This window comes from Leuciscus leuciscus (assembly GCF_965113295.1).
Source record: "Leuciscus leuciscus genome assembly, chromosome: 8".
NCBI lineage: Eukaryota > Metazoa > Chordata > Actinopteri > Cypriniformes > Leuciscidae > Leuciscus > Leuciscus leuciscus.
Genome location: NC_138732.1, coordinates 7,829,499 through 7,856,096, shown reverse-complemented (window position 1 = coordinate 7,856,096; position 26,598 = coordinate 7,829,499). Strand labels below are relative to the sequence as shown.

The 26,598-nt window shown below is 36.5% G+C and overlaps 2 protein-coding genes, 1 long non-coding RNA gene and 1 pseudogene across 7 annotated transcripts in view; 1 reads left to right on the top strand and 3 right to left on the bottom strand.

The window, feature by feature from the left end:
- The window catches only part of psd2 (pleckstrin and Sec7 domain containing 2), an 82,198-nt gene extending 65,951 nt beyond the window's left edge, over positions 1-16,247 (top strand). For all 4 annotated transcript variants that reach the window (XM_082176947.1, XM_082176946.1, XM_082176949.1 and 1 more), the window contains 9 exons: positions 100-158; positions 2,040-2,129; positions 2,462-2,505; positions 2,622-2,812; positions 4,651-4,721; positions 9,680-9,837; positions 10,918-11,062; positions 11,889-12,032; positions 14,071-16,247. In XM_082176947.1, coding sequence (XP_082033073.1) covers positions 100-158; positions 2,040-2,129; positions 2,462-2,505; positions 2,622-2,812; positions 4,651-4,721; positions 9,680-9,837; positions 10,918-11,062; positions 11,889-12,032; positions 14,071-14,277 — 1,109 coding nt within the window. In that variant the 3' untranslated portion in view covers positions 14,278-16,247. The remainder of the gene's footprint in view (positions 1-99; positions 159-2,039; positions 2,130-2,461; positions 2,506-2,621; positions 2,813-4,650; positions 4,722-9,679; positions 9,838-10,917; positions 11,063-11,888; positions 12,033-14,070) is intronic.
- LOC309504182 overlaps positions 16,043-26,598 on the bottom strand; it is a 48,176-nt gene continuing 37,620 nt past the window's right edge. Inside the window, exon 2 of the long non-coding RNA XR_014207986.1 lies at positions 16,043-18,725. This is a non-coding gene — a long non-coding RNA (uncharacterized lncRNA). The remainder of the gene's footprint in view (positions 18,726-26,598) is intronic.
- On the bottom strand, positions 19,289-20,597 carry LOC309504139 (claudin-4-like). Its single transcript, XM_082177179.1, has one exon. It carries the CDS (start codon positions 20,143-20,145, stop codon positions 19,495-19,497), a length of 651 nt encoding a protein of 216 aa, XP_082033305.1. The 5' UTR covers positions 20,146-20,597; the 3' UTR covers positions 19,289-19,494.
- On the bottom strand, positions 22,440-23,293 carry LOC309504143 (claudin-4-like; annotated as a pseudogene). The gene has a single exon. The product of its transcript is annotated as a claudin-4-like (transcript).

Below are 26,598 nucleotides of genomic sequence, written 5' to 3'. Positions count from 1 at the left end.
TATCGTTCTTGGTGTGAACTGGCCTTTATAGTTTCATATATTTGTTCTATAAAATGTATGATTTTTTATTAACACTTTTTGCCCATTTCTTTTTAATAGATGGTGCTCACACACTGACCTGTGCACTTATGCTTCTTAACACAGACCTGCATGGACACGTATGTATTCAGCAACACTCCCATATGCGGCTCTTCTCTAGGTTGTTGAATCCAAACATGTCTGACATTAACATGTTTAATTAGACTCATTTATCAACCAAATGTTGTGGTTAATAATGAATGCATACAGAAGAGGAAATAATGGACAGAAATTTGATTGTGGATTGTGCAGTAAAATGAGGGAAGCTTTATTGCAGTAACTGGATCTACTAGCGATTGCACTTTGATTAGAAACACATTAGATTTCAGTCTTCAGTTCTGTCTCAGATTTCTATATTCTGTATTCACTCCAGCAAAGTGATCAGGAACATGATGTCATGCATATAGCCGGTAATTACTTGGCTAGCGGTCATTACAAAGAATGCCACAATTGACCAATCAGAAACAAAGTTTCCAGAAAGTGTTGTGAGAAGAAAAATATGTAATGTTTGAAGATGAAGCTATTTAAAAGACAAAAATGAATAATGTTATCAGCAACTAAACTGAAAATCTCTTCCTAACCGTGTGTGCTTCATAGTGTCATTTTCATTAACAAGCCTCTCGTTGCTGTTTCTCTCAGTAATATTACAGTTTTCTCTGACTTTGACCTAAACATGTCTCTCTATGTCTCTCCATTTCTTCTTCTGTCTCTCTTTCACTTTGTCTAACTCACTCTGCGGCAGGTGGTAAGTGCTTTTCTTCTCTTTCTCCTCCTCTTTTCTTCTTCGTGTTTTTGTCTTCTCTCAATGGCTTCGCCTATAATGTGTTTTCTGAATGTTTTCATCCATCATTGGTGGAATATTACTCATCTAAAGTAGATCTCTGGTGGTAGGAGGGAGTCAGTCAGACTGAGATATTATTGTGCGTTGGTTGTGATGTTTGTGGAGCTGGTTTGATACTGCCATCTGCTGACAGCTTTGTGAACTGCATTTATCTTAGCAATGACTAGTGTGGTTAAATATGGTCACTGTGATTTTTCCAAGTACGACACGTTCCATCCTGGATCAACATATTTTGTTGATCCTGGAACAACATTCCTGTCCGAAAATGTAGTCCTTACCCTACCCATAACTTGATAGGTGAATGAAAACATATCCCTCAAATCTGATTGGTTGATTGAAATTTAGTTCCAGGATCAACAACGACGTTGATCCAGGAACATGTTGTACTTGGTGAAATCCACCAGTTAAATATAGTTGTTTTTTCCATCTCTCTCTGTGATTTTATTTCTGTGTTACATTTGCTTTTTTTTTTTTACCACTCAGTTTTCAATATGATGATGTATATTTACAAAAAATTGCCATTGTACCATAGATTCTGCCAAAATAGGCTACTATTCTAAATGCTATATTAATGTGCCATATTTAAAATATTACAGAAAAATCTCCTGGCAATTGTCTAATTTCTCAGACAAGCTTTTACTCTTTGTTTAATGCAAGTATAAGAAGGATTTGGGAAGGTTTAAACAATTTTACAGGAATTGTACAAAAATATGGTAAAATGTTGTCATTGCACTTATAATAGTGATGCACAAGGTACCCAGTGAGGATATAAGCATTTTTTCCCCCCTTTTTCAAATCTTTAAATAAATCTTGAGAAAAGCATGATGTGGATTTAACAGCCCTCAAGCATTCTTCCTCAATTTCGATTCACAGTCTCTCCAGTGTTTAATTATGTCACTGCATAATTTAACAATTTAATTTATAGACAAATGGCAGACAAAAAAAGCTTTACAATGTCACAGTTCATTCCTTCCAAAGTTAGAAGACTAATATCCAATCAATCAGGTGTTAGCGAAGCTTAGCGAAGGGTCAGTTGATTTTGTCAATGATATTATGTTAGTAATAGGCATCGGCACATGTTATTATTGTTGTAAGACTGTATTGTGTTATTGCGTTGCAGAATATCGGGAAGAAGATGTCCTACCAGCAGTTCATCAGCAATCTGGACGGCCTAGACGACGGCAAAGATTTTCCCAAAGAATTGCTCAAGGTAATTATTTAGGATTTTCTATTATTTTATTATTGTGGACAAGGAAAAGAAAAATACCTTCAGAGAAGCACATGCATGTCTACTGATAAAGTGTGATTTCTCACCAAACCCGACTGATTTCATTAAAACACACTCTAAACACAGTAACTGCATAATGTGCATGTTGTAATTGCATTTATGAATGCAACAAAGACGCATCTGTGTTTAAATTGGATTCAAGAGCATATTCTTTCACGAGCTCTGTCCCATAAGCCCGGCTGACTGTGTTTGTGTATTTGTGGTGTTTCAGATGTACGGTATGAACAGTCTCATATGTCTCTGTCCTGGTTTAGGTGCTCTATAACTCAATAAAGAACGAGAAGCTGGAGTGGGCGATGTGAGTATCCAATATCATCCCCAGGAGTCAAGAGCGCTAACATTATCATGTGACTTCTGGGGCTAATCTGTGCGTAATACCTGCACACGTGCATTAATGGCGTTCTGTTTCTGCAGCGAGGAAGAGGAGTTGAGGAAGAGTCTGTCGGAGCTGGTGGAGGAGCAGTGTGAGACGGGGGGGAAGCGGGTTGTCAGGGTAACGGACGGCATTAACCCTTTCATCGCCATTCCACTTTTACTCAACGCTGCAACGTACAAACACGGGGTTCTGACACGCAAAAGCCATGCAGACATGGACGGCAAACGCAGTAAGTGTGTAAAATCAGGCTTTTGGATACATTTCTGTATCATTTCTCCTGTGTCTATCAATATAAGAGGCATCATTTAACAGACAGACAAATAAATAAATAAACAGAAAGGTAAATCTTGTTAAAAAAAACCTAGTATGCTGCCTATCGAGGCAGCATTTTAATGCATCATAACCGTGCTCCCATCTTAACTACGCTACCTTGGAAGATGCCTTCTTTTGGCCAATAATTTGCTTCCTCGTTTTAGCCAAATTCCCTTATAGACAAGGCAATCCCATAATGCAATGTGAGAAGCTCAGTGTTATTTTAGTATTACCTATATACTATTATAGTGTTTATTAATATTTTGAATTAGTTTTAATTTGAAACTTTCATTTTAATTCTGGTTTAAGGTTGATTAATTTTGTTATGTGCATTTTAACTTAAATTTATTTATTTTAGTTAGTGCAACATTTCTAATTATTAACTTTATTAAGTTTTTCCTCTAACATTTATATTTATTTTATTTTATGAGATATAGATAATATATGTGTGTGTGTGTGTGTGTGTGTGTGTGTGTGTGTGTGTGTGTGTGTGTGTGTGTGTGTGTGTGTGTGTGTGTGTGTGTGTGTGTGTGTGTGTGTGTGTGTGTGAGTATCGGCGCTGTCGGGCGGAAACCTCGTATCTCCAGTAATGCAATTTTTCAGGAAAGAACACTGTATTTTTTAATTAATTAAACACCATGCTGTCAAAGTTAATATTGTGGCTTTAAATATGGTCAGATACTTGAATGTGTCATTATATTATTAGCATTTCATCAAAATCAAGCTAAAAATGTAGTTACAAGGTTTCTGATCAGCAAATTTCAGAGAATTCCGTACATACATGTTTTTATTAGTGCATCAGATTACATTTTCAGCAACATACAGATTATAAAGTTTATTGTAGCTATGTGGGCGCTCAGTTTTCTGTCATTTGGCCAAAATCTCATGTTATTGAGCGCAGGCTATTTAAGACATACTGGCTTTAAGACAAATGCTAGACTAAGATACTCTTCTCTGCTCCTCAAATACATAAAACATTAGCCTTTTATATAAAGTGTTTCTTGAGTACGGTGAGTTTGAGGAGCCAATGGAGTTACAAGGTTTAGTTTCAAGCTTTTTTATAATACTTTTCATAGGTTAAATATTTGCAAAACCCACAGACAGATGTAAAGGGTGACCAATAGTAATGATTTATGAAAGAAAAAAAACGTATGGAAAATGAAAAAGAAATATGGAGATACAAGGTTTCCGCCCCACAGCAATGATATGTGTGTGTGTGTGTGTGTGTGTGTGTGTGTGTGTGTGTGTGTGTGTGTGTGTGTGTGTGTGTGTGTGTGTGTGTGTGTGTGTGTGTGTGCGCTATATATTTTTTATAAATGTATAGAATATTTCATACATGCACACACACTCTATTGAAAACGAGCTGAATCTCCTGTGCCGAGGACTGTTTGTGTGGAGGCGTTTTCTATGTAGAAAATTACAAATAGGTCACTTATGAAATTCCATGATGGTTCGCATATTGTCTTAGTAGGTTCCTGCCTGAACAGAGCTAATGTCAAGAAAGGCAATAAATCAGCATTATTTGGGATCCGCCAAGATTTCCTTCTGTTCAATAATGCAGCTGCTTTAATTACAACAATTAGGTTGTATCTTACAGAAAGGTGGAGTTCATTTGTGAGCAGGGAAGTTGCTTTACAGATTTTCTTTCTTCGACTTGTGTTGCAGCAAACAACAGAGGAGCTCATTAGTGAAGTGTGTCTTTATTCTGTCTCTCTCTCACACACACATTTTCTCTTTTATTCTGTCTCTCTGCAGCCCCGAGAGGACGCAGAGGCTGGAAGAAGTTTTATGCCGTGCTGAAGGGGATGATTCTCTACCTGCAGAAAGTAATTTAAATCTACCTCCACACACACACACACACACACACACACACACACACACACACACACACACACACACACACACACACACTGCAACATAGTCATACTATATTTTGCAGTATGTGTACTATACTATGCTAATTACAGTTTTTCTTTTTTGACACATCAGACATCAGAGGAGTTAAGACATTTTCACACAAAATTTGCTTTAAAACGGCAATAACAATTACATTTCCAAGATTAAAACTGGATGTCAGTCAGTGAGTTATGTAACCTAGTGAGGCCATGTGACAACAGGGAAGTTTGAAATGTTACATACTGCACGCTCTATCACTTACTACTTCTTAAAATATAAAAGGCAATATACATTATAGCATACTGTATGCTAAAAGTGGCACGCTAGATTTCTATTGTGAACATAATGAGCTGTCTGCTGTCTACATAGGCAGCTTTCTTCTAAGGCAACATGCTAACCGAAATCGAAACCTCGACTGATTTGAAATCTACACAAATAGGGCTCCTCACAAGAAGTGCACATTTACATTAAGAAACTCGACTTACAATTGATTTCAGTGGAGTTTGACATTAGGATGCTGTTAAGATAACACTGTGATACTCTATTAAAGGGATAGTTCACTTTGAAATTAAATTTTGGTATGTTTTAGCTTACCTCAAGGGCATCCAAGATGTAGGTGTCTTTTTTTCCGCAGTAGTTTCAATTTTGATATTTTTAGGTCAAACCGTTCTTGTCTGTCAGTCATATAATGCAGGTCTATGGTCACTGTCTCAAAGAGCATGCACAGAGTCCAATTAAAACAATTCCCCGTCGTCCAAATTAAACAATTCCCCATCGTAAGTACACATTGATGGCCTAAGACACGAAACGAGCGGTTTGTGTGAGAAAACGAACAGTATTTATATCGTTTTTACCTCTTGTACACAGCCACGTCCAAGTGATCTGAGAGCGCGGGCAGGTATAGATATATACAATAGAAGTCGCCTTGGCGACTGCAGTTCATTGGAACGAAACCGTAGCCAAGGTGACATCTAGTGTATATATCTATACCCGCCCGCGCTCTCAGATCAGTGCATGCTCTTTGAGACAGTGACCATAGACCTGCATTATATGACTGACAGACAAGAACGGTTTGCAGAGCCGATCCTGACCTCCCTGGGGCCCTAAGCAAAATTCTGTTTAGGGGCCCTCATACCTGACCCGTGAGCCATGAACCATTTGCCATTGCCACACAGTCACACCTGACACCCCAGTGTTCCCACTACAATCCCTCCTTTAACTAGTTGTAGCGAAAATGTAATTCCTGATATCAGAAGACATTGTTACTAGTAAAAAGTTCATTCTTAATATCAAGAATTAACATTTTAAATAGTACAAATTAAATTATTGATATCAAAAATGCATAATTATCCTGTGAATGAATAAAAGCTAAAATGGCACCATAGCATGTCACTGTGTTTTAAATGATAAGTAATTCTTGATACTCTTGATTCTTATTATTTACTGAGGGATGTGCATCCATATTGACCAGAATCTCCAGCCAATCAACATTTTAAATTCAATGGAGCCTATCAATAGTCAATGTCAATACATTGCTTTCCATATTGCATTAGGGCAGAGTTGTAACTAAACCTTGACTGAGTGACTAGATAATCATCGTCTTGTTTTAAAACTATAATGAGGAGTGCCATCACGCCCGTATTGTACTGGTCCTGACTCACAACAGATGTTTCTGCTGGAAAGTGCGCGTTTCATTTCATGCACGTTCATATGATATGATCGCATGTTAACGCGCGACGCGGTTATCTTTTCCGAGCTGCAGTTTATAAACAAACACCGTTGTCCTTTGTCGTTTATTAAACATAATAAATCAACTCACATCAACTTAACTTTAGCCTACTGTTCTTTGCTGACATCAAACTTTGAGAGGAGAGTCACAAGTCTGCCTATAACTGTTCCTGCAAGGAACTCTTATGGTGTTTTTTTCTCTCTCTTTTCGTGACCAGAAGGATAGTTCCGCTTCATTTTCTCATCGATATTGTAAACATTGATTGACGCGCTTTGACACGAGGGGGAGGCGGGGCCTTGAGCAGGGGCGATTCTAGGATTTTCATTTTAGGGGGGCTCAGCCCCCAATGAGGGTATGATTTAAAAAAAAAAAAAAAAGTTAGTTTATGGTCTAATGCTCATTATTAACTAGTTTCATTCATTCATCCAGTAACATGCACATGGCACGGTTTTATAATCACTGAGGTACCGAATGTGAGGTATTTAGGGGGGTTCGGGGGCATGCTTCCCCGAGAAAATTTTAATTTCTCTGATCTACATAAAATTATGTGCATTTTAAGATGTTTTGAAGGCCAAAAAAATTGGATAATAGCTTAAAAACCATGTGCGGGCAGCTGTTTTTTTCTCACCTCATCAGCATCACACTCTTTTTCTCTTTGTTTTTATCTTGCTCTGTCTTTTCCCCTCCTAAAGCTGAGCTTTGACTGATATAGGCTTTTCATTTTTGTCTGTCAGTGAAGAAAGTAAACATAGGGTCAACTGATTTTTCAGACAAAGCTACCAGGAAAGCTATAGGTAACTAAGTCCATCTACAATGAAATATAAATTATTTTATTTTTTAAGCTTTTTAGCCTTCATAATCAACAATACGGTTGGTTATTCATCAAGTCACCCCGTGAAAATTTATTTAATTTCAAATAATTTAACTAACCAGCTAATATTCATTAAGAATATAGACAAAACATGTATTAATGTAATTGTCTATTGGCAATATGATTAATCTGTTCTATATTTATTTATATTTATTAAAAATAACATGAATTATCAATTTGCCACTTCTATAAATCAAGTACTTAAAAGAAAATCACAAATCCCTTTACTCTACTCTTACTCTATGTATCATGATACACTCCTCCTGATTCATTATTACTTAACTATATTTATTAATACAAAACAAAATAACTCCACATGATGTTTCTCTCTCTGGGCCATCTAGTGCTTTCAGACAATGATGTGTCTTTAATCATTTCTGTGCATGGCTGCATAATGTAATGCCGAAATACATAATAATATGTTTTAAATTTTAAAAAGTAAATTAAAATAAATCATGATCGTTTTCTAAAGTATGTTTTCATGGGTGTTAATCGCTTCATTTTTGTTGGAAGAAAAAACAACTATCACACTGTGATAAGGGCTGAAGGTGAACGCAGCGAAACGTATTGGTATTGGATGAGAAACCGAACCGTCCCGTGTTGCTCCCAATGCTCCAGTAACATTACATTATGTAAACTGCAATGCATTTATGACAAAGAACTGCACCGATGCAGATGTAATATCATAGCAATCTATCAATAAATGCACTCACGACACACCTTGTACTCTCTGATGTTCGCTCTGCTCGGCGCCCCTGCAGATTGAAAAATGCGCTAAATCCAAGCAGACTCAGATAAGGGGAGGAGCCGAAACTTGACGCAGCTTGCCGCAAGTTTTTTTAAAGGGGACTGAAGCGATCAAAAATGTATTAATCAAATATTTTTTAGGGGGGCTGGGCAGAAGTTTAGGGGGGCTGAAGCCCCCCTAAAAAGGGCCTAGTGACGCCCCTGGCCTTGAGTAATTTGCGGGGCCCTACGCACTTTGCGTAGTGTGCGTATAGGGCTGATCGGCTCTGACGGTTTGACCTAAAAATATCAAAATTGAAACTACTGCGGAAAAAAAGACACCTACATCTTGGATGCCCTTGAGGTAAGCTAAAACATACCAAAATTTAATTTCAAAGTGAACTATCCCTTTAAAGGACAAGTTCGGTATTTTACACTTAAAGCCCTGTTTTCAGACCATTTCTGATGAAATAGAACGGTTAAGATTGAAATTTGGACACATGCTGCTGGCCCGAGAATTTTCGGTTTCTGTGGTAGCACCCTCCCCCCCCCCACCCCCACCTCCACAATGGCTGCATAGGTGCACTGGAACAATCCTTCCTAAAACACATTCAGCTTTCGTTTACAAAGACGTGAAACTCACCGAGTGATCAGGGGTGTTCACTGATATGCTCACACAAAAATCGCTGCAAAAGATGCTTTCCAACAGGTTTTATCGTAGTTTTTGTCCAACTCCATTGACTTGTATTGGATGTGCTGTGAGGTACGGTATTACTCCGCCGCCGTAAACGGAAATGGGGTTGTTTGTGGGCTGGAGTGTCTATTATTCAAGCTCTCAACAGAAGAATGTACGCGTGTGAGGTGTTTGGAAAAATAGGTCCACAGTTTTACAACGAATGGTAAAACACCTGTTGGAAAGCATCTTTTGCAGCGATTTTTGTGTGAGACCACTCGGTGAGTTTCACGTCTTTGTAAACGAAAGTTTAATGCGTTTTAGGAAGGATTGTTCCAGTGCACCTATGCAGCCATTGTGGAGGTGGGGGGGGGTGCTACCACAGAAACCGAAAATTCTCGGGCCAGCAGCATGTGTCCAAATTTCAATCTTAACCGTTCTATTTCATCAGAAATGGTCTGAAAACAGGGCTTTAAGTGTAAAATACCGAACTTTAAGCATGCACAATAGACAGTACACACAAATATTGGGTTTTATTAGTACTTTTTCGTGTTGATTATTCAGTGTGAATGTAATAAATGTATTTTTTCCATTTACATTTTGCTCACTTTGTCCATCGCCTCAGATGTTTTTTTTTGTTTTTATTTTGTCAGACGCTGCAATACATAATGTAATTGCTTTCGCCTTGATGGATACACGCTATATTCAATTTGGTCAAAAATACGTTTTCTTTCAATGCAGCGTAATTATCTATTCCAGTTATGCTGCTCTATTTTGGAACTGCCTTTGTGCATTAAATGCATTAAAATGCACCTTTTGGAACACAGCCATTGTTTCTCTCTCTCATGTATTTTCATTAATTTTCATGTATGTCTCCTCCTATGGCCAGGATGAGTATAAGCCTGATAAAGACCTGTCAGAGGTGGACTTGAAGAATGCAGTACGGATTCACCACGCTCTTGCTACTAGGGCCTGTGACTACAGCAAGAAACAGAACGTCCTCAAACTCAAGACCTCTGACTGGAGGGTCTTCCTCCTGCAGGCCCCGTAAGCATCCCGCTTCTTTAACTGCCCTGAGAGGCTTTTCTTGTTGTTGTTGCTTGTACTGCTGTTGGTTAGTTAAGGCGAGACACGGCAGGCAAAAACATCGGGGGGTTTTTTCACTGGTCAATTTTGAGATTTTGGGCTATTTGCCTTCAATAACACGTCTTCTTTCAGACTTGTGGTGAAAAAAAGTCCAAAATACACATTTAGGTCTTTATTTTACTACACTTTGTCTATTTACGTCTGTACATTTCTCCTAAATTCAACAAAAGTTGGCGTTCTAAATCATCCCGCTGCTCCGCTCTCTCTCTCCTGTACAATGTTGTCGGATCCAAATATGGTCATTTCCTTTTTTATCAGCAACCAATCGTGAAAGTACAATGGGACATTTAACTCTAAAAGCAAAATCTCATTGGCTGATGTAAATTTTAAAGGCCGTTTTCTCAAAAAAAAAACAATTTCTCATACTCTGAGCCAGAAATCTCCACTTCAGCAGCACTTACATGCACCAAACTTTCCAGTTGTATTCCTATCTTTATTCTTAAGGTTTTTACAGAGGGGTTTGTTCATTTATCATTCAGATTCTGACTTATACAACCTTTTATACCAAAAAATGGGGCGAAATTAGATTTTTTTATGGCTGTTGACAGTTTTTTCTTATTAATGGAGTGATAAAAAGAGATATCCAAAATCCCCTCTGTAAAAACATTTGACTCTAATGTGTCAACAAAATGAAAAAAGAATTTTGAATGTTTTTATTCAAACATTTATCCAATGTTCAGATTTCTCTTCTGGAAATAAATGCAAATTAGCGCATATTTAATGAGATACTACCTAATTTGCATATTTAAACATAAATATTCTAAAAACTTGTAATACAAAGTATATTTGTCTTAATGTCAGTAATCAACTGGGGAAGTTTCATGCTGATATATATTAGTTAATCTTTTTTTCCTATTCACCTGGGGTGTCTCGCCTTAACAGCCCACTCTCACATTGTACTAGGACGGGTATTTTTCAGATTGCCTTTATTCTTGGTTTCATTTGACTTGTTTGACTTTCCCTTTAAATGCATGTGTGTAGGAGTGAAGAGGAGATGATGTCATGGATTTTCAGGATTAATCTGGTGGCGGCTCTTTTCTCGGCTCCTGCTTTTCCCGCCGCCATCGGCTCCATGAAGAAATTCTGCAGACCACTGCTGCCTTCATCCACCACTAGACTCAACCAGGTGCACAAACACAGCTGGAAACAGCTCAGACTCATGAGCTTTAATGTGTTGTTGAATCATTTTGTAATTTGATTATTGATAATTAATTGAACTATTTATTTAACATTAGGGTTAACATATTGCTTGAATACTGTATCCCTTGATGCAATGGAATCAAATTGACTTTCCATTTCCAGTTTGATGGAATTTACCGGAAACATTTTCTTTTACTTACTGATACCAAAATAAATTTTTATGCAAAATTGAATTAAAAATGCAATATATATTATAATAATATATGTATATTAATAAATATAATATAGTTATTATAATTTTGTTTAATTTGTAATATAACTTGATTTAAATAATCATGTATAATGCAAAATATTTAATATATATAATAGTTTCAGTATTATAATAATGTTTATATTAATAAATATAGCATAGTTATTCATATTTTTTTTACGTTTGTAATATATTTTAATATATTAAATTTACAAATATTTATTGTCTCACTGAATTCTAATAATGCGATGAAGTCTTGTGATTTATATTTATTAATATACACATATTATTATTATATATTAATAGAATATGTTTATATTCATAAATAAAAATATACTAGTTATTAATTGTATTTTTTATTTGATAATGCAATATATATTTATAAAAAACTTTTTATAAATATAGATCAATAATGTAATGAAGTCCTGTGAGACTTAATTTGTATACTAATGTAATACTAATAAAATGAATATCATTGCATAGGCCTATTATTTTATGTAATATAAAAAAAAAAAATAGGCAGTGTACAGTATATACATGATGGTAGTTATGATTTATGCAGGAGGAGCAACTGAAGTCACATGAGAACAAACTGAAGCAGATCTCTCTGGAGTTGGAGGAACACAAGAGAAGCCCGCCGGATCTGACGCCCAAGAGCAAAGAATCAGAAGAGTATCGAATCAAAGAGCACTATTTAACCTATGAGGTCAGACCAATACAAGTCATCTTTCTCAGAGCTCATGCAAATGCTTCTGTTTGTCCCGTTAGCTATTACATTAATGCTTTTGCTATTGCAAAGGGCTAATGGGGAAGAACATTTTCAGTTTGAATATACACATATTTTAACCTTTGTTTTTAGTTATCAATTTGTTTATAGGTCACAAAATAGCATCTGTAAAACATCTATATCAGTGGTTCTCAACTGGTGGGGCATGACCAAATATTAGATCACGGGTCTGATCATAGTCATGGTCACCAAGGAAAATTAATGCATATTGCAAACAATAAAGTGCAACTAACCATATAATTGTGTATGTTATAATAGCAAAATAAATAGAAAAAGGAGGAAAACCTGTGTATTTTGGTTTAGTTGTCAAAGTTATTTGTTTTAGTATTTATTTGTCAGCCTGTTGAAATGAGGATAAACGTGGTTTATGCTGACCACAATGTTTTGTGCATTCAATTATTGGCATTTAGAAACTAAACAAACTATAAAAATAATAAATCATCTTGAATAAATATACAGTAGTGGTCAAAAGTAATGTTTTTAATGACCCTACAAATTCGATTAAACCATCAAAATATGAGGAAAATATGTTATATATTTAAAAAATATGTGGTAAGAACAAAACACTAAATTTGGTTAAGATTACTCGATTATTAGGAAAACTACAGCTACAGGTTTTATTTTACAATGCAAAAAAAATTAAAATGCATAGAAAGACAAAAAGCTTACAGGAAAAAGCATACATTGACTACAACATAATCACTTATTAATATTTAATTGTTTCTGTCTTTGTTCATAATTTCTTTGTATGACAGCTTGGCCGCACAATTTGGCATGTTTCATTGTGTTATCAATACGCAATATGCTTATAAGATCTTTCATATATTTGAATAAAATTTGAATAAAGGGTGAAGATGCCAATTTTCCTCGGCCGGACATCACTTGTGGCCACTGCTGTACAAATATAAAAAATTACATTGTTTGATTTCAAGGACATTTTTGTTCACCTTTGTGCATAAAAACATATATTGGGTCTTGTAATCTGGGTCATGAAGCAAATTCAGTTGAGAACTGCTGATCTAAATGACAAATATACAGGGTTTGAAATGAACTTTTTCACTCACCGGCCAATTTGGTTTAAAAAAAATTACTAAATTTTGAAGTTATCGGCCATTCAGAACTTCTACCAGCAAAAAGAAGAAAAAGAAATTAACCAGATTAACTGCCACAGTTTATATATACACACACACACACACACACACACACACACACACACACACACACACACACACACACACACACACACACACACACACACACACACACACACACACTGTGTGTATATGTGATGTATACACACATATATGTGTGTATATATATATCACATATATATCACATATATACTGTATATAGTTAAATAAAGTTTTGGATTTCATACATTCATTTCTTATAAAAAAAAAAAATCAGCATCTCCTCCCTTCCTCTTTCATCCTCATAATTTTCACCAAAAATGTGTTTTAGGTGGAAAGATCAATACAAAGAACATACATTTTTTTTAGGATGTTGGAAAATAACAATGTCTTTTAATCTCCGCTATCAATTCAATGCAAATGAACAAGCGCGCCGTTATTTGTTGCCTAGTGACGTGTGTTCAAGTAAGCCAGATATGAGCAGATTCTGTGCAATACACTGTATTTAATATATCATGATGACTCACGAGTTCAGTATTTGCGCTAAATCTGCACAGAATCAGATTTGGCCATGATTTGACTCACACAAACTTCCCCAGTAAAGCGAGTAAACATAATAGCACGCCAAATTAGTGATTTGACAACGTTACCCACCACATTTGATTTTTACCCGGCGGGTTGGCGGGTGTTCATTTCAAACCCTGCATATATATATAACATTTTTGCGTATACCACGGAACTACTCAGTGCATATTTGTTTTGCTTGCTAAAACCGATCATTTTAATTGAAAGCTAATTTAATCTTAATTTTTTTTCTGTGTCTGCAGAAATGTCGCTATGAGACGTACGTCAGCCTCCTGCAGGCCAAGTTCCACGTGGGAAGTGACGACTTGGATAAGATTGAAGCCAGTCTGTTCAGCGGGGAGGGGAAAGAAGGTTACCTGCGCAAAACTCAGTCCAGCCCGTCAATCAGCCAAGGTCAGGGGGTCAACGGACGGGCCGCTCATAAACACGCCCCAGAGCACAATAGCTGAAGAGCCTTTTCTGACCCCTGAACTCATGCGACAGACTCACGTCTGACCCCGACTGCAGTGGGCTCAGATACGTGAGACGGACTCGTTTCGTGAACGGAGAGAAATACAAACGTAGCATTATAATATCCTTATTATTTCAATGTACAGTAAATTTATTATGACCATTATATGTATTATTAGTATTATTACTACAACAATAAACATAGTTAATAATGCTATGAACATTATTATTTGCCAAATACAAAAAATGAGGAGACCAAGACTGTATAAGTGGGAAGAAACGACAACACTGCATATAATGTCAAGAGAAAGTGAACTTGCGGCATCACAAATGCGTTTTGGAAGATGAACTGTGACATGCAGCCATGTTGTGATGTCATTTAGAACTTTATTTAGATTTCCTTTAGATTAAAGGGACAGTTCGCTCACCCCCATTGTTCCAAACCTGTATGATTTACTTTATTTTGTGCTAAGATGTTTTGAAGAATGTTGGGGTCCAGACAACATCAGACCCCATTTATTTTCAACATATCTGAGACATTTTCCAATATATCGTCTTTTGTGTTACGTAGAAGAAAGACTGTCATACACATTTGGAATGACATGAAAGTGAGACCGTTTCATTTTTGGGGTGAACTGTCCTTTTAAGAACCATGTTATAAAGACATCACAAAGGAGCAATGTGATGGTTTGAGAATTTACATGTAAAGTGTGTCATTTTTTTCCAATTTTAAAGTCTCAGTTTAATATGCAGAGACAACAATGACTGAAGGAAATATTTCCCCCAGATAAGTTTGACAAGCCTGATAATAGTTCAACCAATAGCATCAGTTCGGGGCGGGACTGTCAGTTTGACTGGGAGTGTTCTGAACATCAGTTTGAAAAGTGGCGCAGAAATGACACACTTCACCTTTAAATAATTCATGACATCACTTAGCAGTGTTTGACATTCTTTATGACATCACAATGTGTATATCCCAAGGCTGTGTGCGGTAATGGTCTGGTTTAGATGTAGCATTTGATGTACTCGTGAGACGTTCACAGTATCGGCCTCATGAAGTAGCCAGTTTAAGGGCTTTGCCGCACGCTGAGGTGCATGTAAAGATTCATGTGGGCTGTCTGTAGTGTTATACAACTACCCCCTTGTAATTATTTATTATGTTATATTTATGAATTGTACATTTATTTTCTCCTTTCGGAGCCAATATAGCGGACTACGGGAAAACGGATTAGTTTAACCCACACCATTGTTTTTTTTAACTCTTTTAACTGAGGTGCTGATGGTTGATAATGGATCCATGGATATAATGGATGTTGAAAAATGCAGTGTCTTAACACGGAACAGGGTATGGGACAATGTAATTGAATGCGCACAAGCGAGGAAAGTTGAGTCTGAGTATGCAAAACAGTGAAGAAGAGGAAAAACTTTTCGGACTGAGAGCGACACCCTCATTTTCTCTATTACAACGGACCACAAAGCCTCTATGTGTCTCTATGTGCCTGCAGAAAACTCAACCTGGACTGATTATTGAGCAGCAGGACTGCAAACAACACACCACGAACCTCCCGGCCTCTTCCTCTGAATCACTGTAGTCAACCCAAACGTCTCAACCCCCTGGAGAAGTGTCACTTTTGAAGAAGATAGTTGTTCATGAGCCATCAAATAGGACTCTGAAACTCAACGGTACAAAACTTTGATCAAGTGCAAGTAGATTTTTATAGTCCTGTTGTAAAGCATGAGGACATTGAAAGTGAGAGAATGAGCTTTTGGCTCTTTTATGCTTTATGGATGTTGGAATGACGTAAAGAGCTGCAATTTTATACATTCTTAGTAATGGCTTTCGTAAAAGGACCTCTATAGCCTACTTTTCGCTTTGGCTGTTGTGCTAACATGATTTTCCCGTTTAGGGTAGAACTCAACGCTGTTGTAATAAAAGATTGTGATGATTATTTCACCATCTCCGCCTGCGTGGAAGGAATCTGTGTGTTTCATGTCATTTAAAGACTTATTTCTGCCACACAGGTTAGTAGGAGCTCATTTGCTAAGTGTTTTATTAATCATTTCTTATAAAACAACACTGGTATATCTTTCATCTCATATCTAATGTCTTTATTCTAATCCAAAGTCACTATTACATATTACTATCAACCAAGTCTACGGCAAAAAACTCTTCAAGTCAACATGAAAAGTTAACCCATTTTATTTCCACTTGGTGATGTTGGTCGAAAAGGAAAATAGTTTTAGAGGAACTACTGCACTAAAGAATCACCCAAAATAAGACAAGGAGTAAGTGTTATGAAAGTAAATGGAGTTCATTTTGATTTCATGTTGACTTTTCAGGTTAAAATGCCAGTGAAACTAGAGTTCTGAAGGAATGGGTCCTAAAACTTACAAACAAGTTCATGTTTTTGCACCTCCAGTTCCATCATCCAAAGTCAATGGGGTTTTTGAATGGTATTTTGGTTAAAGGGATAGTTCATTTAAAAATGAAAATTCTGTCATTAATTACTCAGCCTCATGTCGTTCCAAACATGTAAGACTTTTGTTCATCTTCGGAACACAAATGAAGATATTTTTAATGAAATCTTAGAGCTTTCTGTCCCTCCATTGACAGATACACAACTACCACTTAAATTCTTCAAAAAGTTCATAGAGTTCGTAAAACTAATCAATATGAATTCAGCGGTTTAGTCAAAATTTTCTGAAAAGACACGATCGCTTTATATGATGAACAGATTGAATTTAGGCTTTTATTCACATATAAACATTCATCAGCCAACATAAACAGAAGCTCAATCGAACCTATTGCTTAAGTTCAAATGTGCTGCGTAACACGAGAATAAACCTCATTGGTTCTCGCACGTCATGTGAACACGCTTGAGCTTCTGCTAACCACAACTAATATGCGAGTTGATCAATGTTTATATGTGAATAAAAACAAAATTCAATCTGTTCATCATATAAAGCGATCGTGTTTCTTCAGAAATTTTGGACTAAACCGCTCAATTCATATGGATTAATTTTATGATCTCTTTATGAACTTTTTGAAGCGTCAAAGTGGTAGTTGTGTAGCTGTCAATGGAGGGACAGAAAGCTCTCAGATTTCATCAAAAATATCTTCATTTGTGTTCTGAAGATGAACGAACGTCTTACAGGTTCTGAAATGAAGGTGAGTAATTAATGATAGAACGTTCATTTTTGGGTGAACTATCCCTTTAAATGCCTCAAATAAGCTCTGTGGTTTACACAATATACATATTTTTATGTTTTATTCTACCATATAAAATACATCAGTAATACCCCATTCACGATATATATATTTTTTTTCTTTTGCATGTTTTGAAAAAAGTTTTTAATATATATTCATATATATTTGTTCATATATGAAGATGATCTTAAAGATTGCAATTTCAGAAATTTCTAGGTGTAGACTTGCATTCTTATTCTTTCTAACTTTTCTTTCTTTCTGACTAATCTATCAATCTTTCTTTCTAACTATTCTTTTTTCTTTCTTTTTTCAAAATAATCTTTCTTTCTTTCTTTTTAGTCTTTCTTTGTTTGTTTGTTTGTTTGTTTCTATCTAATATTTGCTTCTTTTTCTCCTTCTTTCTTACTAATCTTTCTTTCTACCCAATCTTTCTTTCGTTTTTCTTTCTTTCTAACTAATCTTTCTTTCTTTCTACCCAATCTTTCTTTCTATTTCCTTCTTTTCTAAGTAATCTTTCTTTCTTTCTACCCAATCTTTCTTTCTTTTTTATTTCTTTCTAACTAATCTTTCTTTCTTTCCAACCAACCTATCTATCTATCTGTCTGATGGACTGTATTGCCTTCAAACTTTCTGGCTAGGCTTTTTCAAGCCAACTTAAAATTTGCCAACAAACTTTTTTATCTAGTTCTAATATGGAATTGTATTGGAATGGTAAAGAATGTTGGTACGTGACAGGAGAGCCACCATTCAAGGATAAAATATGATGAACAAGTCTAAGAACGTTCCACATATGGTTGAAATACCATCATTGGCCTAGAAAGATAACATTCTGGGAGTCAAGACTATAAAGGAGAAAGGATGCCCTCCCTTCACTGTCAAACTCGGCAGCGACTCTGTGTGACTGTACGACTGCTGGCCTTTTCTTGCAAGAAAATAAACCTCATCAAAGACTATTGGAAATGTTTGTCTCTTATTCAGTGATAGAATTTTGTTTGCCACCACACCTCCCTGAAGGTTCTCGAGGCGACGGTGAAGCAATTCAAATTTGGCCTTACTCGTAGCCCAGCCTCCCTCATAGTCATACCATTGACAAAGACATCTGAGACTGCTTGTCTTCTTGCCCTTGCCCTTCCTCCTCCTCCTCCTCCTCCTCCTTATCCTTCCTCGACCTCTTCCTTCATGTCTTTCTGGATCCATTGTTCCAAAACTCAATAAACTGATTTGGGCCCTTTTATCTATCTATTGAAGGATCTGATTGATGTGTGTTAAATTTGGACTCTTAGTGTTTCTTGGTTTCCACTAATTGTGTGCTAACTGAGCTGAAGCTGTGCTGACTTGAGTGAATAATATTTAATGCTAGTGCTTTCTAAATGACAACATGGTCTAGGTAATGAGAAATGAAGGGATTTGTAGAGTTTTGCAGTGACGGTTCAACAAATCTGACTCGTGTCAAAACAGGGAATAGTTTTTATAGTTTAGGGAAATCTGTGTGCTTTTTGATAAATGGCGTTTTGAAATTTTAGTTCAAAAGCCTGGTTATAGTGTTTAAGCAATTGAGAAAAACTGTAATATGAAACTTTTATGTATAAATGTTACTGCAGGTTTTTGGAAATCTGCAAGAATATTAAAATGTTATTTCATGTATTACAATTGAATAATTAAAAAAAAGTTAAACAGTTGTCTTTTGTTTCTTTTTATAGTTATTTACTAGTTTTTACTATTGAGACCTGTTGAAATACAATAATTTGTACAGTTTTACAATAAATAGTAAAAGTAGACAAATTACAGTAAATTTCACAGTGTAAAGTAATATATTTTTGTTGTATTAAAATATATTACTGGAGAAAAGAGCATAACATTATTGTGTTTTACAGTAAAAAAAAATACTATACTGTAAATAAATCAAGTTAAATGTTACAGCAAGTTAAATGGTACTGTGAATATGAATACAGTATTTTTACTGTAAGTATAATTTACTGTACGTTACTGGCAAACAGCTGCCAGTAAGTTACTGTAATTTCTTTTTTTTTAAAGAAGCGTTGCTGGTGGCAACGGCCCGTGGCTGAGAGTACTTGACGCCGTAGTTGTCCTCCTCCTTAGGTGAGCAGGAGCTAAACAGTATAACTCCTCCCAGGATCAGCAGTGAAGCTGCACCCCATCCAATATAGAGAGAAGCTCCCATCTCCTTTCTTTGGGCATCTGTGAGCAAAGGGTTGAAGAAATCCCTGATGATGGTCTTAACTGACCAACAGACGGAGACCAGAACCAGCACTCCAGCCACGATGAACATTACACCACTAGCAAAAGTCACTTTAACCTTTGTGCTTTCAACCCCGACAAAGCTGGTACATTTTCCACCAGCAGTTCCCAGGATGATCCCAAAGACGCACACAATGATGGCAATGACCACAAGTACCCGAGCAGCCTGCAAGTCCTGAGGTAAGGCCAAGAGGGAGTCATAGATTTTGCACTGCATTTGTCCTGTGCTTTGCATCACACAGTTCATCCACAAGCCTTCCCAGATGACCTGTGCAGTCTCAATATTGTCTCCAATGAATAATGTCAACTTCCACATAGGAAGGGCACAAATCATAATAGTTCCGATAAAACCAATAATTCCTAGGGACATGCCCAGGATCTTTCGACACATAGACACCATGTTTTCTCGTTTGCTCAGCTTCGTTGGCTTGAAAGTGTTCGCTCCTCTCTTTATCAGAGAAATTACTTCTGTTCCCTTCAGAGTTTTAAGATTTTCTCAGACGAAGGGAGGAGTCCAAGTTGGATTGGCCTGAAACCAGGTTAAGGTAAATTTTCAAGCCTGACCAGATTCCTCAGAAGGGGAATGTTGATACTGTGGCAAGATTCGATGAGATGCGCATCGGCAAGGAACTGAACAATGGCCATGTCACGAATACAAATGAGCCAAGTAAAAATAGAGCTAAGTGTTTTGATGGCCGGATGAATTAAAGGCTTTTTGACATTATATTTTGGTTAGCTTTCTTTTCTGTTAAAAACTAAACCAATGCTACACTGTCCATATGCATTTATTTCCTGTTTCGTGGCAGAATCCCTGGTACTTTCCAAGTAGAATTCACAATACGATTACATCAACGCTTTTCCAAAAATTAAAGGGGCATTTTAATCATATTTTCTCATTTCTAACTGGTATCTTCTCTCGTGGACAGGAAGTACACAGAATGATCCCTCCAAACAGAAGACACGCTGAGGCGCCCCAGCCAATGTATATAGATGCCCCAAGCTCCCTCTTTTGTGTCGCGATTGTGAGAACATTCTGGAAATCTGAGATGGTGACAGCTGCCGACCAGCAGACCGGTATAAGACAGGCGACTCCAGCTACAATGCAGAGGATGCAACCCAGGATCAGCACTTTAGCCATGGAGGACTCTTTCTTCAGACTGCACTGGCCACCCACAAACGTCAGTATCATTCCAATGGCGCTGATCACTATTGCAATGATGTTCAGTGCACGTGCCGCTTGCAAGTCCTGGGTCAGACTCATTATTGAGCACCAATGTACGAAGGGACACGCCACAATGGGATGCCATAACAGACATACATATACCGACAAAACCAATGAAGCACAGGGTCTGGCCAGAAACTTCTTTATCAGTCCTTCCCTTGGTGTTGTCACAATCAAAAGCAGCTGTTGGTCTGGTCGTAGTCCATGAGTGTCTGAGAAACAAGCAGGAAGTGAGGGCCTGTTTGACACAGATCCTCATTTGGGAGGAGTCTTGCAGAGCTGTTTGTTTTAATCCTGCTGAACAAGATTCCTTAAATGAAGCTAGATTCTTAAAATATGCAGTCATTCCGTGAAGACGCATTCAGATCTGCTTTTGGTACAGTAGATGTTTTCAAAACCATTTCAGTCTTGTCTCTCTTGTGTCAAAGATAAGTCAAAGATTCTCTCAGATGAGTGGAAATTAATTACAAATGAACAAATAGTGTTTAACACAAGATTTTCAATTAAATTTATATTTGAAAGAGGTGAAATGCTGTGAAGACGGTATATTATTACAGTATTACATTCAGTAGCATAAATTAACTCCTTTTTTTTTTTTTTTTTTTTTTTTTTTTTTTAGCAGTGTTTCACTGACAAGGTAACCGGCAGTTTTTGGAATGTTTACACTTTATTTTGGGTTACAAAGTTATAGCACAAGACTTATTTTAAGTGCCTTCTAAAGGATCTTAACAGAGTGTCTATAATTTTAGACCCATCAGTCATTACAGAAGATTCCAAGCCTTGAGTTTCCATCACTGAAATTAGAATCTCACTAATAATATGCAGTTACGACTGTTTCAAAGAGCAATGACACTCCAACGAATGTGAAACATGAAAATATTGTATATTAAAGAGGCCAGTGCATACATCAATATGCTAGTTACACAGAGCCAAGAGAGAAATATTCTGACGTTTTGATGATTAGCCTTCAGAATTTGCCATCAGATTTAAACTTATTTTTTAGAGAAAACATTGTGAAAGTATATTGGAAGTGTGCTGTTGCCCAAGAGTTTTTAAACTTGTATGAACTAGTGAGATAAGCTTTAATTAATACCATCGCAGTCTGAAGACTTGGGATTCAATGTTATTTATTGATGCTAGTACATTATGACAAAAATACGTAATACACATGACAAATTACAGAACAATACAAAAGGTATTATTGTAAGTATTTTGTATATTACCATCCATAAAAGCTGTAATACATACATTTAAGCATTTGGCCAACACTTTTATCCAAAGGGACTTGCTAAGATGACTGCATTTAAAGTATACATTTTAGCAGTTCAAACATTCCCAGATGATCAAAGCCATGATGTTTCTAGCGCTTTGCTCTACTGTTTCTGCTACCGGAATACCAACATATAAAAGAAAATAATTTTACAGAATGATCTCTTTGCAGAAGATATTCATTGCTAGGGAGATAGAAAATGTTACACTATTAAATGTAAAAAAAATGTCTCAAGTAATTCTACAGATGAATTGTTGACATACAGTAATTAGATCTGCAGTTACTAGAGTGCATTTTAAGGCCAGTCATATGGGTTCTGCATCTCAGACAAATCCTCTTGTTGAACTGGACCTCACAGTGGAGAACTTGGGGTTGTCAATGCGTTCTTGCTTTGGCGGGCAGCTCCAACAAAGTATTCCTCCTCCTAGTAAGAGCAACCCAGCAGATCCCCAGCCGATATACAGAGCTGCACCCAACTCTCTCCGCTGGGCCTCCACCATCAACGGATTATAGAAGTTCTGTATGATCGTATTTGCTGACCATGAAACTGGGATCAGACAAAGAAGTCCAGAGACCATGAAGAAAATCCCTGCAATGATGCACGCCTTTGCTTTAGACCCTGGGTCCTCAATACAGTTGGTGCACTTCCCACCAGCCATAGAAATGATGATTCCAAAGAATCCGGTCAAAATGGAGATGATGCCCAGCCGGCTTGAAGGTCAGAACTGAATGCCAGCATGGAGTCATAGATTTTACACTGCATTTGTCCAGTGCTCTCCACCACACAGTTCATCCACATGCCCTCCCAGATGGTCTGTGCTGTAACAGTGTTGGCTCCAATAAATGCAGACACCCTCCACTGGGGCAAAGCACACACGATAAAGACCCCCAGCCAACCCAGCATGGCTTTGACCATGCCCATAATCTGAAGTCCTTGAGAGACCATGTTTTTAAGTCACAGGCCCTATGATTTCTCATTTGGTTGCTTACACTATAAACACGAAACAAGAGGAACTGACAAAGCACTGCAACACTTTGAGGTCCTTCAAGGTCAGTTAAAAAAATACCTATATCAAAATGACCTTGCACTGACATAAAAAGCTACTGTGAAAAGATATGGCCTTTAGATGGGTAATTATGGTTAGAAATATTTAATGTTTTCTTTACCATTTTTATGATATAGGTAGATGATACAACAAACAAAATTGCAAGAAATTATACAAAAATGCACGCTAACCATAAATTCCCTTACCCTAACCCTAAACCTAACCATGACTGTAACAGGGAAAAACCTTTTTTAAATGATTTATGTACATGATAATAACGGCACTCTAATGATTACTGATGAGCACCACCTGTGAGACGCACCGTGACGGAGGAGCTTCGGAAGCATAAAAAGAGGAGCGACGACAGTGAAGGAGGAGAGAGGCCTAGGCCTGGACATTATGTTTTGTTTATTTTATTATGTTTGTGGGGCAGTTGTCTGTGAGGGGCTGCCGCCTTTACTTTCATTTTGTGTTTATTTATTTTATGATTATTAAAGTTTGTTAAACGTTCGCCGGTTCCCGCCTCCTTCTTCCCATAACAACTAATCTTCGTTACACCATGTTTAGGCCAAATATGGACAAACCCAACCGTTGGGTTTAAAAATTTGATAAAAAAATGTAAACGGTTGGATTTGTCTATATTTGACCCAAACATGGGTTGAAACAACCCAGCATTTGTTAGAGTGTGGATATCCCACCAAGGATGCCATAACTATTTGGATATGTTGAACAATATTTAATTATTTACTTTTTTTTTTTTTTTTTTATCTGTTCCAGGTTAGACACAGGAGACTGGGGTTAGTTGCAACAACCTTTACTACATTTACTTCTCAGGGTAGGTTTATTTTTGAAAGTCAGTTTTCTGTGTAGACATTCAATAGCATAACGGCTACAAAACGCTATTTAACATTTCCATTTTTTCATTTAGTTAATTTCCAGACAAAATTATATCATTCTTAAAACTTCTGGAACTTCATTACAGTAAAAACACTTTTATAAGCTGAAACTTATACAGTATATATTTTTATATTTAATCAGACATTATACAATTAATTATTTGTCATACAGTTTTTTTTTTTATTGCTTGGACACTAAAAGTCTCCTAAACTACAAGCACATTACGTGCTTTACACTCAGGTTGCAATTGTAAAACAAACTTTTTGCAAAACTCTAAACACAGTTCTCTATGTTAGACACTTCATTCAAAAACTAACAGCTCTTTTGTTTTATTTGGGAAACATTGCCATTTAAATTGTACAATAATTTCCCAATTACCTACACCCAATTATCATGTGTGAAAACACTTATACATAAATTGTTCACTTATAAATCAAAACTCAGTGTTTTGAGAAGGAAAGAAAATATTTACCCCCTTGCATCTCTGTTTAGAGTGTAAATATATATGTATATGTATGTCACGTTTTGGGTTTTGTTTCTTGTTCTTGTCATGTGATTCCCTGTTTGTCATGTGATCCTGCCATGCGTCTTGTCATTGGTTAAAAAAACATTTTAAAAAAAACATCACTAAACTTACTTAAAGTCAACATGAAAAGTTAACCCATTTTATTTCCACCTGGTGATGTTGTTCGACAAGGAAAATAGTTTTAGAGGAACTACTGCACTAAAGAATCACCCAAAATAAGACAAGGAGTAAGTGTTATGAAAAAGTTATTAGAGTTCATTTTGATTTCATGTTGACTTTTCAGGTTAAAATGCCAGTGAAACTAGAGTTCTGAAGGAATGGGTCCTAAAACTTACAAACAAGTTCACATTTTTGCATCCCCAGTTCCATCATCCAAAGTCAATAGGGTTTTTGAATGGTATTTTGGTTAAAGGGATAGTTCATTTAAAAATGAAAATTCTGTCATTAATTACTCAGCCTCATGTTGTTCCAAACACGTAAGACTTTCGTTCATCTTCGGGACACAAATGAAGATATTTTTAATGAAATCTGAGAGCTTTCTGTCCCTCCATTGACAGATACACAACTGACACTTAAATTCTTCAAAAAGTTCATAGAGATCGTAAAACTAATCAATATGAATTCAGCGGTTTAGTCAAAATTTTCTGAAAAGACACGATCGCTTTATATGATGAACAGATTGAATTTAGGCTACATAAGCCAACATAAACCAAAGCTCAATCGAACCTCTTGTGGAAGTTCAAATGTGCTGCATAACACGAGAATAAACCTCATTGGTTCTCGCACGTCATGTGAACATGCTTGAGCTTCTGCTTACCACAACTAATGTGTGAGTTGATCAATGTTTATATGTGAATAAAAACAAAATTCAATCTGTTCATCATATAAAGCGATCGTGTTCAGAGAATTTGGACTAAACCGCTCAATTCATATGGATTAGTTTTACAATCTCTAATAACTTTTTCGAGGTAGTTGTGTGGCTGTCAATGGAGGGACAGAAATCTCAGATTTCATCAAAAATATCTTCATTTGTGCACTGAAGATGAACGAACGTCTTACAGGTTTGGAACGAAATGAAGGTGAGTAATTAATGATAGAACGTTCATTTTTGGGTGAACTATCCCTTTAAATGCCTAAAATAAGCTCTGTGGTTTACACAATATACATATTTTTTCTACCACATAAAATACATCAGTAATACCCCATTCATGCATGTCTTGAAAAAAGTGGTTGCTAACAAATGGCATAGTAGGACTACAAAGGTTGTCGTGAACATTAAATGTCATCACACCGAACAGGAAATATATTCGCTAATCGCTTTTACAGACTCGTTACGAACTATAACTCAAACTTTCCTATTTGTAGATTTTAATTAAAGATTGAGAGTTGTCAGAAACATGGTGTAGTTCGTTTATAGCCAAACTTTAGCTATTCAGGCTACAGAACTCTTTTGTTTTATATATGAATGTATTTTGTTCCTATATGAAGATGATCTTAAAGATTGCAATTTCAGAAATTTCTGGGTGTAGACTTGCATTTTTATATAGTTTACTAATCATATTCCAAGTACAAGCAATAGTGCATGTCTATTAGCTTTGGGGTCACCTGGAAGCTAGATGCTAAACTGGATCTAAAGCTAATTTGACCCCACCTGACTAGCATTATCTTAGCATAGTTCTCTGTTGTGACACAAATACCAAATAGAAAGATTGTTCTTCCTGTCTGAAGTTCCTGTTTAATTTAGAGGCGTACAAAGTAAAGTAGGTTATATTAAAGCAATTTAAGTTTTCAAATAACACATTTTCATGGGTTTCATGTGTTCCGTATTTGCTTTAACCAATTCAAGAGATACAGTAGTTCACCCAGAAATTGCCATCATTTACTCAACCTGT